Below are 12,419 nucleotides of genomic sequence, written 5' to 3' on the forward strand. Positions count from 1 at the left end.
GACCGACCCCGGCGCGCGACCCAGGTGCGCCAGCAGCCATGGGTGGATCCCAGGTGTGGAGTAGCAGGCGTACCCACTGAGGGCAGACCGTGGTCACACATTCCCGCGCAGATAAACCAGTGAAGGAGCTATCGGTGGTGAGACGGACCATGCAGGCCCCAGCAGTAGGAAGTGGCAGAGGGGACTGCCATTGTCCCTCTCAGACCCCGTCCCCACATACAGTGTCACAAACCAGCCCCCCCCGAACCAACGGTGGTCCCGCCCTGGTGAACAACTAAGGCTCTGCTCCTCATACCTAACAGGCACAAACAGATCAAAACATGGCTCAAGAACAACTCAGAGCCTCAGAGTCAATAAATCTAAGTGATAAAGAAATAGCCAAACTTTCAGATGCACAGTTCAAAACACTGGTGATCAGGATGCTCACGGAACTGGTTGATTTTAGTCACAAATCAGAGGAACATATGGAAGCTAAACTAATTGAAATGAAGGGAAATACACAGGAAACCAATAGTAATGGAAAGGAAACTGGGACTCAAATCAAAGGAGTGAACCAGAAGGAAGAAAAAAATGACCAAACAGAAAAGAATGAAGAAACAAGAATTCAAAAAAATGAGGAGAGGCTTAGGAACCTTCAGGACATCTTTAAATGCTCCAACATATGAATCATAGGGGTACCAGAAGGGGAAGAGGAACAGCCATGAGTGGAACACTTATTTGAACAAATAATAAAGGAGAACTTCCCCAATCTGGCAAAGGAAAGAGACTTCCAGGAAATCCAGGAAGCTCAGAGTCCCAAAGAAATTGGACCCAAGAAGGAACACACCAAGGCACATCATCATTACATTAGCCAAGATTAAAATGAAGGAGAGAATCCCAGAAGCAGCAAGAGATAAGGGGACAGTCACCTACAAAGGACTTCCCATCAGACTGTCAGCAGATTTCTCATAAGAGACCTTACAGGCAAGAAGGGGCTGGAAAGAGGTATTCCAAGTCATGAAATCCAAAGACCTACAACCAAGATTGCTCCACCCAGCAAAGCTTTCATTTAGAATGGAAGGACAGATAAAGTGCTTCTCAGAAAAGATCAGATTCAAGGAGTTCATTATCACCAAGCCCTTATTATATGAAATGTTAAAGGGACTTACCTAAGAAAAAGAAGATAAAAAAGATGAACAGTGAAAGGACAGCAAACTCACAGTTATTAGCAACCACACCTAAAACAGAAGCAAACTAAGAGGACAGCTAGATCAGGAGCAGAACCATAGAAATGAAGATCACATGGAGGGTTAGCAACAGGGGAGTGGGAGGAGGAAAAGGGGGGAGAAGGTACAGAAAATAAGTAGCACAGATGGTAGGTAGAAAATAGATAGGGGGGAGGGCAAGAATAGTATGGGAAATATAGAATCTGAAGAACTTGAGACACGTGGTCATAAACTAAAGGGGGGGAACAGAGGGGGAGAGGGTGTGCAGGGTGGAGGGGAAAGAAGGGGGGGAATAGAACAACTGTAATGGCATAATTAATAAAATATATTTTAAAAAAGAAATACAGTATTGTAATAACTATGGAGTCAGGTGGGCATTCAAATTATCAGAGGGAACACTTTGCAACCTATATGAATGTCTATCTGCTGTGCTGTGCATCTGAAACTAATATAAAGTAGTGTTGAATGCAAAAATAAATCTATAATCAGCTGAAAAAATAAAAATGAATACAATATATAAACAAAAGAACCACTCAAGGATAAGAATATGAGAAACCAAACCCCAGCCAGAAGAAACTCTTTCTAAAGAACCCTAAAAATAAATAATAAGAAGACAACCCATTTAGACTCTGCCAAGATGATGGCATGGCTCACCTCTTTGCACAGCCACATGAAAATTATGCTGATATAAAAAAAAATCATTCAGAACCATCAGAAATCCAGTTTAATGGAAGTCTGACAACGATGGAATTAAAAGACTACCACATCCATCCAGAATGGTAGGAGGGGCACAGACTCTATAGAACTGGCTGGTCCCACACCCACGTGTGGTGTGTAAAAATTTGGGAGGGATACCTCAAGAGCAAGGAGTCCCAGCCCCACACCAGTGCCCCCAGCCCAGTGTCCCAGTGCCAGGAAGATAAGTCCCCACAACTTCCAGCTGTAAAAACCAGCAGGGAATGAGCCAGTGGAAGAAACTGCTGGAGCCCCAAACAGGTCCTCTTACAGAACCCACACACAGACTCACCTACTCAGACTCACTCCCTCTGAGCTCCAGCACCAGGGCAGCAGCTTGAAAGGCACCAAGGGTATACAGGGAGAAACTGAAGTGTCTGATATCAAGGAGAACAGAGGACATTGCCCCTTTTCTAAACCCTCCCCACACAGAGTCAGTAAGCTGGACCCATCTGAGACTCCATCAACCTGGCTAACACTGTTTGGCCCACCTTGGAGATCCCCAGAGACTCTGCCCCACCTAACTTACAGGCCCACCCAAGCTGCTTTTCCATATGAATGGCTGGTCTTGACTCATACTTCACAACTTCCTAAATCCTATCAAAAATGTAACAGCTGGCTTCAGTGAGGCCCAAGCCAGGCACTAGCAGCAGCCAGCTTAGATTCATTCACAGCTTGGCTTCACCTGGGAATCTCCAAGCCAAGCACAACTAGCACCCACCTCAGATTACTTCATAGCCCAGGCAGGGTGACCCCAGGCAAAACACAGGTGGGGGTGATCTCGGCCTGCACTACCCAGGAAACCCCAGGGCCAGTGCACACAGTGGACGGCCACAGACCACGTCAGAGCACCACCACTCTGATCCTGCACAGCTGATCCTCCATGGAGGGTGGAGGATGGTAGTCAGTGGTCACAGCCAGTCCTTGCAGCTGACTGGCCTCAGTAAATATCTCCAATTGATCTGCCAACAGCAACCAAGGCTCAACTACAGGAGGAGAGTATACTCATCTGACATGAGGAATGCACCTAGAATACCCAGCTTGGGTGATAGGGGAGGCTGTGTCAAGGACCCTACACCTATTACATTAAGCCATAGAGTCAAAGCAGCTCTACCTAATGCATAGAAACAAACACAGGGAGGCTACCAAAATGAGGAGACAAAGAAATATGGCCTAAATAAAAGAGCAGATCAAAACTTCAGAAAAAGAGCTAAACAAAATGGAGATAAGCAATCTATCAAATGCAGAGTTCAAAAACACTGGTTATAAGGATGCTCAAGGAACTTAGTGAGGACCTGGACAGCACAAAAAAAGACTCAGTCAGAAACAAAGAATACGCTAATTGAAATAAAGAGCAATTTATAGGTTGATAAAGACAAGAGTTAAATCAATGGTTTGGAACAAAAGGAACCAAAGAAACAACCAATCAGAACAAGAAGAAAAAAGAATCCAAAAAATTGAGGATAGTGTAAACAGCCTCTGGGACAACTTCACACATCCCAACATTTGCATCATAGGGGTGTCAGAAGGAGAATAGAAAGAGCAAGAAACTGGAAATCTATTTGAAAATGTTGAAAGGAAACTTCCCTAATTTGATGAAGGAAATAGACACGCAAGTCCATGAAGCACAGAGAGTCCCAAATAAGCTGGATGCAAAGAGGCCCACATCAAGACACATCATAATTAAGATGCCAAAGTTAAAGATAAAGAGCATCTTATAAGCATCAAGAGAAAAGTAGTTACCTATAGGGGAGTTCCCATAGGACTGTCAGCTGGTTTCTCTAAACTTTGCACGCTTGAAGGGACTAGCAAGAAATATTCAAAGTCATAAAAAGCAGAGACCTAGAGCCAAGATTGCTCTATCCAGTAAAGATATCATTTAGAATCAAAGGGCAGGTAAAGAGCTTCCCAGACAAAAAAAAAAACTAAAGTAATTCATCATCACCACATCATTTTATGTAAAATATTAAAGGGACTTATTTAAGAAAAAGATCAAAACTATAAAGAATAAAATGGCAATAACTACAAATCTATCAACAATTGACTCTAAAAAAGAACAGAGATAGAATCATGGATATGGAGAGCATTTTGTTGTTTGCCAGGTGGAAGAGCAATAGGGGAAAATGGGTGAAGAGGTGAGGGGATTAAAAAGTACAAATAGGTAGTTACAAAACAGTCATGTGGATACAAAGTACAGTATAGGAAATGCAGTAGCCGAAGAACTTGCACACATGACCCATGGACATGAGCAGTGTTGGGGGGATTGCCTGAGGGAGTAAGGTGCTGGGTGGGGAGCAACAAATGGGGAAAAATCAGGACAACTCTAATAGCACAATCAATAAAGTTTAATTAAAAAAAGACAACCCAACTAAAAATGTACAAAAACTTCAACAGACACCATAAAAATTAAGACTTACGAACAAGCAACGAGCATAGGAAAATGTGGTTAACATAATTAGTTATCAGAAAAATTATAATTAAAATCACAATGCAATACGACTTCAAACCTATCAGACTAGCTAAAATTAACAAGACAGACAAAACCAAATATTGGCAAATAGGGCACAAGTGGAACTCTCATACATGGCTAGTAGGGATATAAAATTTTTGGAAATCATTTTGGTAGTCATTTTGGAAATCATTTTAATTTATTTCTCATAAAATTAAATATGGAAATATCTCCTAACCCAGCAATTCCACTCCTAGGTTATTTACCCAAGGTAAAATATATACATACTCTACAAGTACCCTTAGAAGGAATGTCTATACCAGCTTTTAACACAATAGCAAAACTGGAGACATTCCAAATGTCTTTCAAGAGGAGAATGAATGAACAAATTGTGGTATATTCATACAATGGATTATTAATCAAAAATTTTAAATAAGCACTGACAGACACAACATGCAAAAATATGTTGAGTGAAAGAAGCCAGATTTTAAAACAGCACATATTATATAACTACATATATATATGAGGTTCAGTAAGAGAAACACTACTCTCTAGTGCTAAAAATCTGGACAGTGGTTGCCTATGGGGGAAGCATGGGGATGACTAGACGGAACATGAGGGAATGCTTTCATTCTATATTTTTATCGGCATGATGGATACACTGTTAATGTTTGCCAAAATTCATTGAACTGTACACTTAAGATGAGAACACTTCATTGTATATAAATTTCACCTCAAATTACTGTCAGTTAAAAAAAAGTTTATTCCTTAAGCTGCTAAATAAATCTCAGGTCACTCCATTAAATTGGTTAAATTACCAGGCCCATCTACAAATATTGGGTTGGCCAAAAAGTCCATTTAGTTTTTTTCCATTTTTTCTGTAAAATGAAGACATGGTTTTCATTTTCACCAATAACTTTATTTGGATATTTTGAGTCTGTCAGCTATCTCCCACATGGTAAAATACTGATTGTTCTGGATTTGATTGCTATCAACTTCAACTGGTCTACTTGACCATAATGCCTCATCCAGTGAGAAATCTCCAGCACAAAACTTCACAAACCACTTTTGACATGTTCAGTTAGAGCACCTTCTCCATACAGTGCACAAATCTTCTTTTTGCATTTCAGTTGTGTTTTTACCTTTCTTGAAATACTAAAGCATAATAAGCTGAAAATTTTCTTCCATCTTCAATATTAAAATAGCATACAAAAATTCACCAGTTTTGGTCACACTGATATGACAGCTGTCGCAATACAATCTAACAAAATTGTTTCAAATGAAGTTAAAGACAACTAAGTGCTATTAGAGCCATCATACGGAGAAACCAAATGAGCCTTTGGCCAACCCAGTATTGGCCCTGTAACACAACTGCATTATAGTAACTATAATACTCAATAATATTGGATTGTTTGGCTTCTCAATTTTATCTATATAGTTTCATTTATTTAGTATTGCCTCTAGTAATGCTTTTTGACTTCTTGAAAATCAATCTATAGAATTGTTCCTAATTTTATTTTCCTTTTCCCTTTTGTAATACATGAGATTTGCTATTTGTATTTCATTGAACTTAGAGTGCTTTAGAAATGTTTAGAAAAACTAAATGCTATTTTAAGATTTACTATGAAGTCATGAAACCTTGTGTTACAAGTCCCACATAGAAGATTCCGCATGGTTACCATAGAGATTCACCCATGATTGTGCTGAGACTTGATCTTGGGTTTCTGTGCCTTCTTGTTACACTGTCTTCAGTGAGCTCATGATCGGTCCAGATCTAAGCCTCTCTTTTTTAATGGAGTTGCAAAGAGATAGTACACAGGACAAAAGAAGCTTTTTAACTTCTGCTTTAAACTTTGCTTCTGCTTTAAAACTTTGAACGTTTTAATTAGGTTTCAGAACAAAAACACTGTGGAGTGATAAATAAATCTATACGGGTATACTAAGACCTACTCCTTATAATGTTGATGAGGTGCTGTAGGAACTTGACTCTTTATATCAATTAACCTACGAAAAAACTGGTTAGTTAAACATTGTTTTGCTTAAAGTCACAGAACCTATTAACAATATGAAGTGAAAACCTACTATACACTGCTTCATGTACTTGCAAATTTCCTATTATAAAAAAAACAGGTATCACTCCTTCTGTGGCACTACAGATTAAACAAATACTTCTAATTAAAAAGTAAGCATCTAAGACTGAGAAGCATCCCGTGGAGCCACACAAGGATCTGGAGTGCGCCCTGCGAAGTGCCCCTCTGGCCTCCGTTAACCTGAGCTGGAGCCCTTCTGCCTGACTCCCTGCCTCAGAGCTCCCGCCTACCCACAGCCTGTCTCTAACTCCACTCTCCAGCACCCTGCCTCAGCCCTGTCTGAGACTCTCATCCTTCCTTCCACTAGTAAGCACCCCCACACATCTAACTACCCAGGGCCACAAAGGGATGCATAGTTAGTACCAGCTCACTCTAAAAAGGCGGGCTTTGGGAAGTGGAGTGGGGGTGAAGAGTCTAAATCTGGACCGTGCACGCATTAAAAAAACTCACATAAACTTTGTCAGCTCAGAAGGAAATTAATTTGGGGGACTGGTAACCTCATTGTTATGGGGTAATTGTGCTCACACATAGCATTGCCTAGCAACAGAAAGAGCAGGCAAATCCCAACATTAGGGTGTAATGAATCACTCCCTGACTGCTGCTCACAAATGGTAATTTGATGGGAAGATATTCACATCTCATTCAACCTGGAACAAGACTTGAGAGAATTCTGCAGACTCCAACTGACAGGAGCAGCAGGTATTCACCAGCATGGGCTCCAGAACAAAGGGGACTATTCCTACTTTTTCAGCTGAATGTATGCTTTTGTTAATAAACAAACCAAAACACAATTTTGATTGCCTTGGGTTTTTTTTTTATGACATTTTGGTTTGACTGCACTCCAACTTCTACAGTTTGAGACATAGTTAATGAATGTCATAAACATAAGAAGGTAAATATGCGAGAAAAACAACAGGATAATCATGGCTGAACTAAATCACATGGGAAGGCTTCAAAGAGTCAGCCCAGTGTGCCCTAGAATCCACATGCTACTTCAAGCTCAGTGTTTTTGAATCAAGGTATAAAAAGAGTCCACATACGAGCGAGATCTGTGTCTGGATCGCCTGTTGCTGGGGTCGGCCTGGGTTTTTTCCTTTTGTCTCCTCAACACAGCTTCCCACTGAGGCGCTGAATCCACCATGTCGTTCTCCTGCCGTATCCTGAAAAGAAGGACCGTTCGTCGACAGTCAGCGTGCACACATGCGGTGCTTTGTTTTTCGGTTCATCCTGAAGTGGTTTTCACATGACGTTGAAAAATTAGCAGGTAAGTTATTTAGAAGTTATTAAGAAATGAAGTTATTTTTAAGAAAGCAATTTCAATATCATCACTCAAAGCTAAGAATGTGTTAAATGGGTTAATATATCCATAAGTATATACCTATATACATTATAATTTTTACACATAAATATATAAGCATATAATTAGTTACTTTCAGACTTCTATTTTTGGCTTAAAATTTTCCTGGAAAGAGATGTGTCAAACAAAAAAATCACTTAAAATATATTTAAGGTTTTTAAAAATATTTTTATTATTCAGTCACGGTTGACATCCAACATTATATTAGTGTCAGGGGTAAAGCACAGTGGTTAGACATTTAAATAATTTACAAAGCAGTCCCCCCAGCTAAGTCTGGTACCACCTGACATGTAACAATTCAAGTTTAGACTAAAGTAAACTGTAATGTCCGCTATACAGACATTCTTAAATCATAAACCCAAATCATTTTTTAAAACCTGCTAACCGAGACAGTAATAAATAGTTTTATGTTAAAATGCTCTTTAAAAATTTTACTAACTTTCAAGATTTTCATGGATAATAGTTGCCAAACATAATTCCCATTTTTTAAGACAGAGAACTGGAAGTGTGAAAAGTTAAACACGGTGTCATGTATTAGCAGCTGAGTAGGCACAGAGCGCTCACTCCTCCGGCTACAGCTGCTCCCAGGCTGAAGAGGGAGTGAGGGGTGAACACTCCGGTGGCCAGGGCCAGACAGGACACGTGAATGAGGGACCAGGAAATCCAGGGCAAAAACCAGAGCGGGACGGAACTGGAAGCATAGGCGCCCACCGAGTGAGGTCATAAGACAATGTCACTAAACCTTATCTTTTAAAAGATTACTACAAATCTGAACTTTCAAATTTCAAATGGCCCAAAGGAAACCCATCCATGGACCACACTGAAGAAGTTTTGGACCTCCACCGTCTTTTTAGCACCAAGGGTAAGGTACCGTAGGAGAGAGGTGAAGCAAGTACTTAATGAAAACAAGTGCTTAATCAATGTGCAGATACTGTCTGGGATGCACTGCAATAATGCTGCGAAGCTACAAAGATTCCTTGCAAAAATTAAACACCTGTGGTTTGAATATTTAGCTTTTCATTTATGTAAATCCTCCAGGAAACTGCTCTGGCGTGTTCATTTCACACACGGAGACTCCCAGGCTGTGGGAGAGATGCTCCAAACTGCAAGGCAATCATCCCAGAACTGTGACTGTGTGAGCACAGATGTGTCAGAACAGAAACGAAAAGGAAGAGGTATCTTCTCGCTGAACAGGTATCTCTCAGTTGCCCTGTGACAGCGCTTCATATCAAATGTGGTATGGATATACAAATTTGCTTATAAATGCAAATCAGTAGATGGGGGGGCAAATATTCATTTCACAGATAACAGAGATAATGTAAGACAAATTCAAGTTAAAAAGAACAGTAGATTGTGAAGAAGAAACCATTTAAGCTCCTCTAGATTAAAGAAAAATTGTGTTAAGTGAAAAATTATCTGTAACACCCTTCAAGCTTTTCAACTGTATGTATGTCCTTGCTAAAGCTTTCATTTGTAGCAAGCTCTCTGAAAATGAGTGGGATGCAGTCATAGCAAGTTTCACAGCCTCAAGAACACAGTTCCGTCCCTCACAGCATGTCCAGGGGGAACCAGAGTTCAATATATGCTGCCACGGATCTTCATGGTAGAAGTATCTCAAGAAAAGAGCAGGTAAACTACTTGAGATAGTAATTATTAACCATTCTTTGGAACACGGCCATTTGAAAATGCTACATGTGTGTACACATACTCATCATACCTAATGTATCTTCACAGCCAGAACCTCCACCTCAGACCGTCCTCTGCATTATGGGACAGCCAGGTGGGGAAGCAGTCCTCGCCACTCCCAGGACCCAGGGGTTCAAAGTTAGAGGGACACAGTCAGTGGGGAAGTGTCTCCTCTCCCCCGCCCCGGGAACCCACACCTCACATTGCCCGGGGCTGGGCATAAAACCCAGGTCTCCTAATTCTAAAGCTTTCATTCTGAACTAAATTGCTGCATAGTCATGGGAAGGACTAAACTTCACAATGTTAATTTTTTTTTAACTCAGGAAATTAGCATCTTTAAATATTTTTAAGAGGTCAAGTCTCTGAGCAAGGCTGAATTTGGCAAACATACTTTTTTGAGAGGACAGACATTTAAAAGGAAGCAGCCCTGGCTGGTGTGGCTCAGTGGATTGAGTGCCAGCCTGAAAACCAAAGGGTCACCAGTTCGATTCCCAGTCTAGGGCACATGCTGGGTTGCAGGCCAGGTCTCCAGTAGGGGACACATGAGAGGCAAACACACACTGATGTTTCTCTCCTTCTCTTTCTCCCTCCATTACCCCCTCTAATAATAAAGACAATCTTAAAAAAATTAATTAAAAAATAAAAGGAAGCACAATTAGGTATGCTCATTCTCTATTGTGGAATTCAACTGGCTACCTTCAGACTGACACTTGACTGAGACTTTACCCCGATGAAAGGGAAAATAAAACTCCTGAAACACGAGCCCACAGTGTTCCTGTACCTCACTAGTAACAAGCACTAGATGTCAGAAGGAATCTCAGACAATGGCATGTACCTTTGACTTTTTTCTAAAGTCTGAAATGAGGGCAGTGATACCCTGCCAGGTGATAATATCCTTGTGACCCACATGTCTCAAAGACAGATGCCCTCTACTGGTGACACTGTTTCATAAATATTCTAACAAGGTCCATTAAAAATGTAAGGCTCATTGGAGAGTCACAACAGAAGCACATTTTCCTGAGTAATGGTGGTGTGGCTGCCTCAGTCTGTAATGAAGTTTGAAATTACACCCTTACAAAAGGCCTCTGGTTAATGGGGCTTCATTACAAGGATGAACGTGTCATTTCTCCCATCGATGAACTGCTCCAGAAAATACAGGTGCTTTGTGGAACTAGCTCTAAAAGCAAGAATATTTTAATGCATGGTCCTTAAGAGACAGACATTGACTATTTTATTTATGTATAAGTGAATAAAGAAATTTTTAAATGTAAAAGACATTTCCTATTATGCTTCTTCCTTATCAAGTCTCATCTATCCTTAGGTGTGGGGTGCACAAGTGTTGGTTTTTGCTCCTTTCCTGCTACATTTTAACTATGATGAATGGATTTATATTAAAATAATGGCCTTTAAAAAGTCAGCCCTAGCTGGAGTGGCTCAGTGGACTGAGCTCCAGCCTGCAAACCAAGGGTCACTAGTTTGATTCCCAGTGTAAGGCACATACATGCCTGAGTTGTGGGCCAGGTCCGAGGTAGGGGACACCTGAGATGTATTTACACGTTCCTGTTTCTCTCCCTCTCTTCTCCCTCCCTTACCCTCGCTAAAAATAAATAAATAATTTTTAAAAAATAAAACTTTTATTTAAAAAAAAGTCAAAATGTGCTCTTTCATGACATAGTCAGGAAAGTCTTAGGAGGAAAAAAAACAGTCCATTGCAATTTATATTTGGAATAGATTTACTTTCAAATGTTGCATTTAAAGTGAACCTCAAAAATGCTAAATGTTTCTTCCCTGTAACCTCAGATGCAATAACTCTAGACTTATTGTATTTAGTCTATTTCTTTATCTGCAACTATGGAGAGTTAATAGTTGGGTTAGGGAGCCTTACCACAACAAGGCTATTGTTTTTTAACGTACAAGGAAGAGGGTCGCTTCAAAGCAGAACAAATGTCCATGGTGTCTCAGAAACAGAGTTCTGACGTGTTCCTCCCATGTCTCACCAAAGGTGAATACCCTACTTTTCCAGACCACGTATGCAATTGAAATTGTAACTGCATGTGACACTTAATTAAAGTTTGCAAAAGGTCTGAAGATGAAATGCCATATATAATCGTTTGATAACAAGAATGAAGTTAATGACTATTCCTAGCCTCTTCTTTCCTGTCCTCCCAATTACAGTGCTGCCTCTTCTGCAGAATTCTTCACATTAGATGAATTCTTACACAAACCCCCACGGGTTTCACTTTGCTCTCTACTTTGCCCACGCGATTTTGTTCCGAATAGGGGCTTCCTTTACCCCAGTTCTTAATCCACTACTCATTCACTGAGATAAAGACGACGTTGACGGCTGAACCTGAGATATTACACAGCGAAGGTATAATGGAGCTTCAAGAAGACAGGAGTCACTACGTGGTGCTCCCAAGTTCTGCTCGGTCCCATCTCTGCCATTATCCAGGCCAATTGCTTATGTTCTTTGGTCTGGTCTCAGTTTTTCATCTACCCACTCATGGCAAAGATCCTTTCTAGCTTTAAAACTCTCTGTTTGTCTATTTCGTTGTATTTCAAGCCAGTCAGATGCATTGAGACAAACCTCGACTCTTCAGGTACAGCACGGCTTTCCAGACAATTGCTTTATAATGCCGCTCCATCACTAACATTAAGTCCACAGGTCCCAGCTGATGGTACACTTGTGTTTCTCATCAACTGCACTCATTTTTGGATCACCTGCTATAAACCAATCTTTTTTTTTTCTTCACTACATTTTCTTCCCTAGGGAAATTTATGTTGGTTTCAGGCATCTCTCGACATATTCCCTTAAGACCAGCAAGCAAAAAATTCATTTGCTTTCCCCAGCCTTCCCTCATCATCAATAACTTATTTCTATTTGCTCTTAAAGGTGC

At 40.5% G+C, this 12,419-nt stretch overlaps 1 protein-coding gene across 6 annotated transcripts in view; it reads right to left on the reverse strand.

The window, feature by feature from the left end:
- The window catches only part of EPB41L4A (erythrocyte membrane protein band 4.1 like 4A), a 248,493-nt gene that overhangs the window by 21,021 nt on the left and 215,053 nt on the right, over window positions 1–12,419 (reverse strand). For 4 of the 6 annotated variants that reach the window (XM_053665307.1, XM_053665308.1, XM_053665310.1 and 1 more), the window contains one exon: window positions 7,520–7,639. The exons of the other annotated variants lie outside the window; for them this stretch is intronic. In XM_053665307.1, coding sequence (XP_053521282.1) covers window positions 7,520–7,639 — 120 coding nt within the window. The remainder of the gene's footprint in view (window positions 1–7,519; window positions 7,640–12,419) is intronic. 6 annotated transcript variants of the gene reach the window in all.

The sequence above is a fragment of the Artibeus jamaicensis genome, unplaced genomic scaffold (genome assembly GCF_021234435.1).
Source record: "Artibeus jamaicensis isolate MK-2021 breed Jamaican fruit bat unplaced genomic scaffold, CSHL_Jam_final contig_402, whole genome shotgun sequence".
Lineage (NCBI taxonomy): Eukaryota > Metazoa > Chordata > Mammalia > Chiroptera > Phyllostomidae > Artibeus > Artibeus jamaicensis.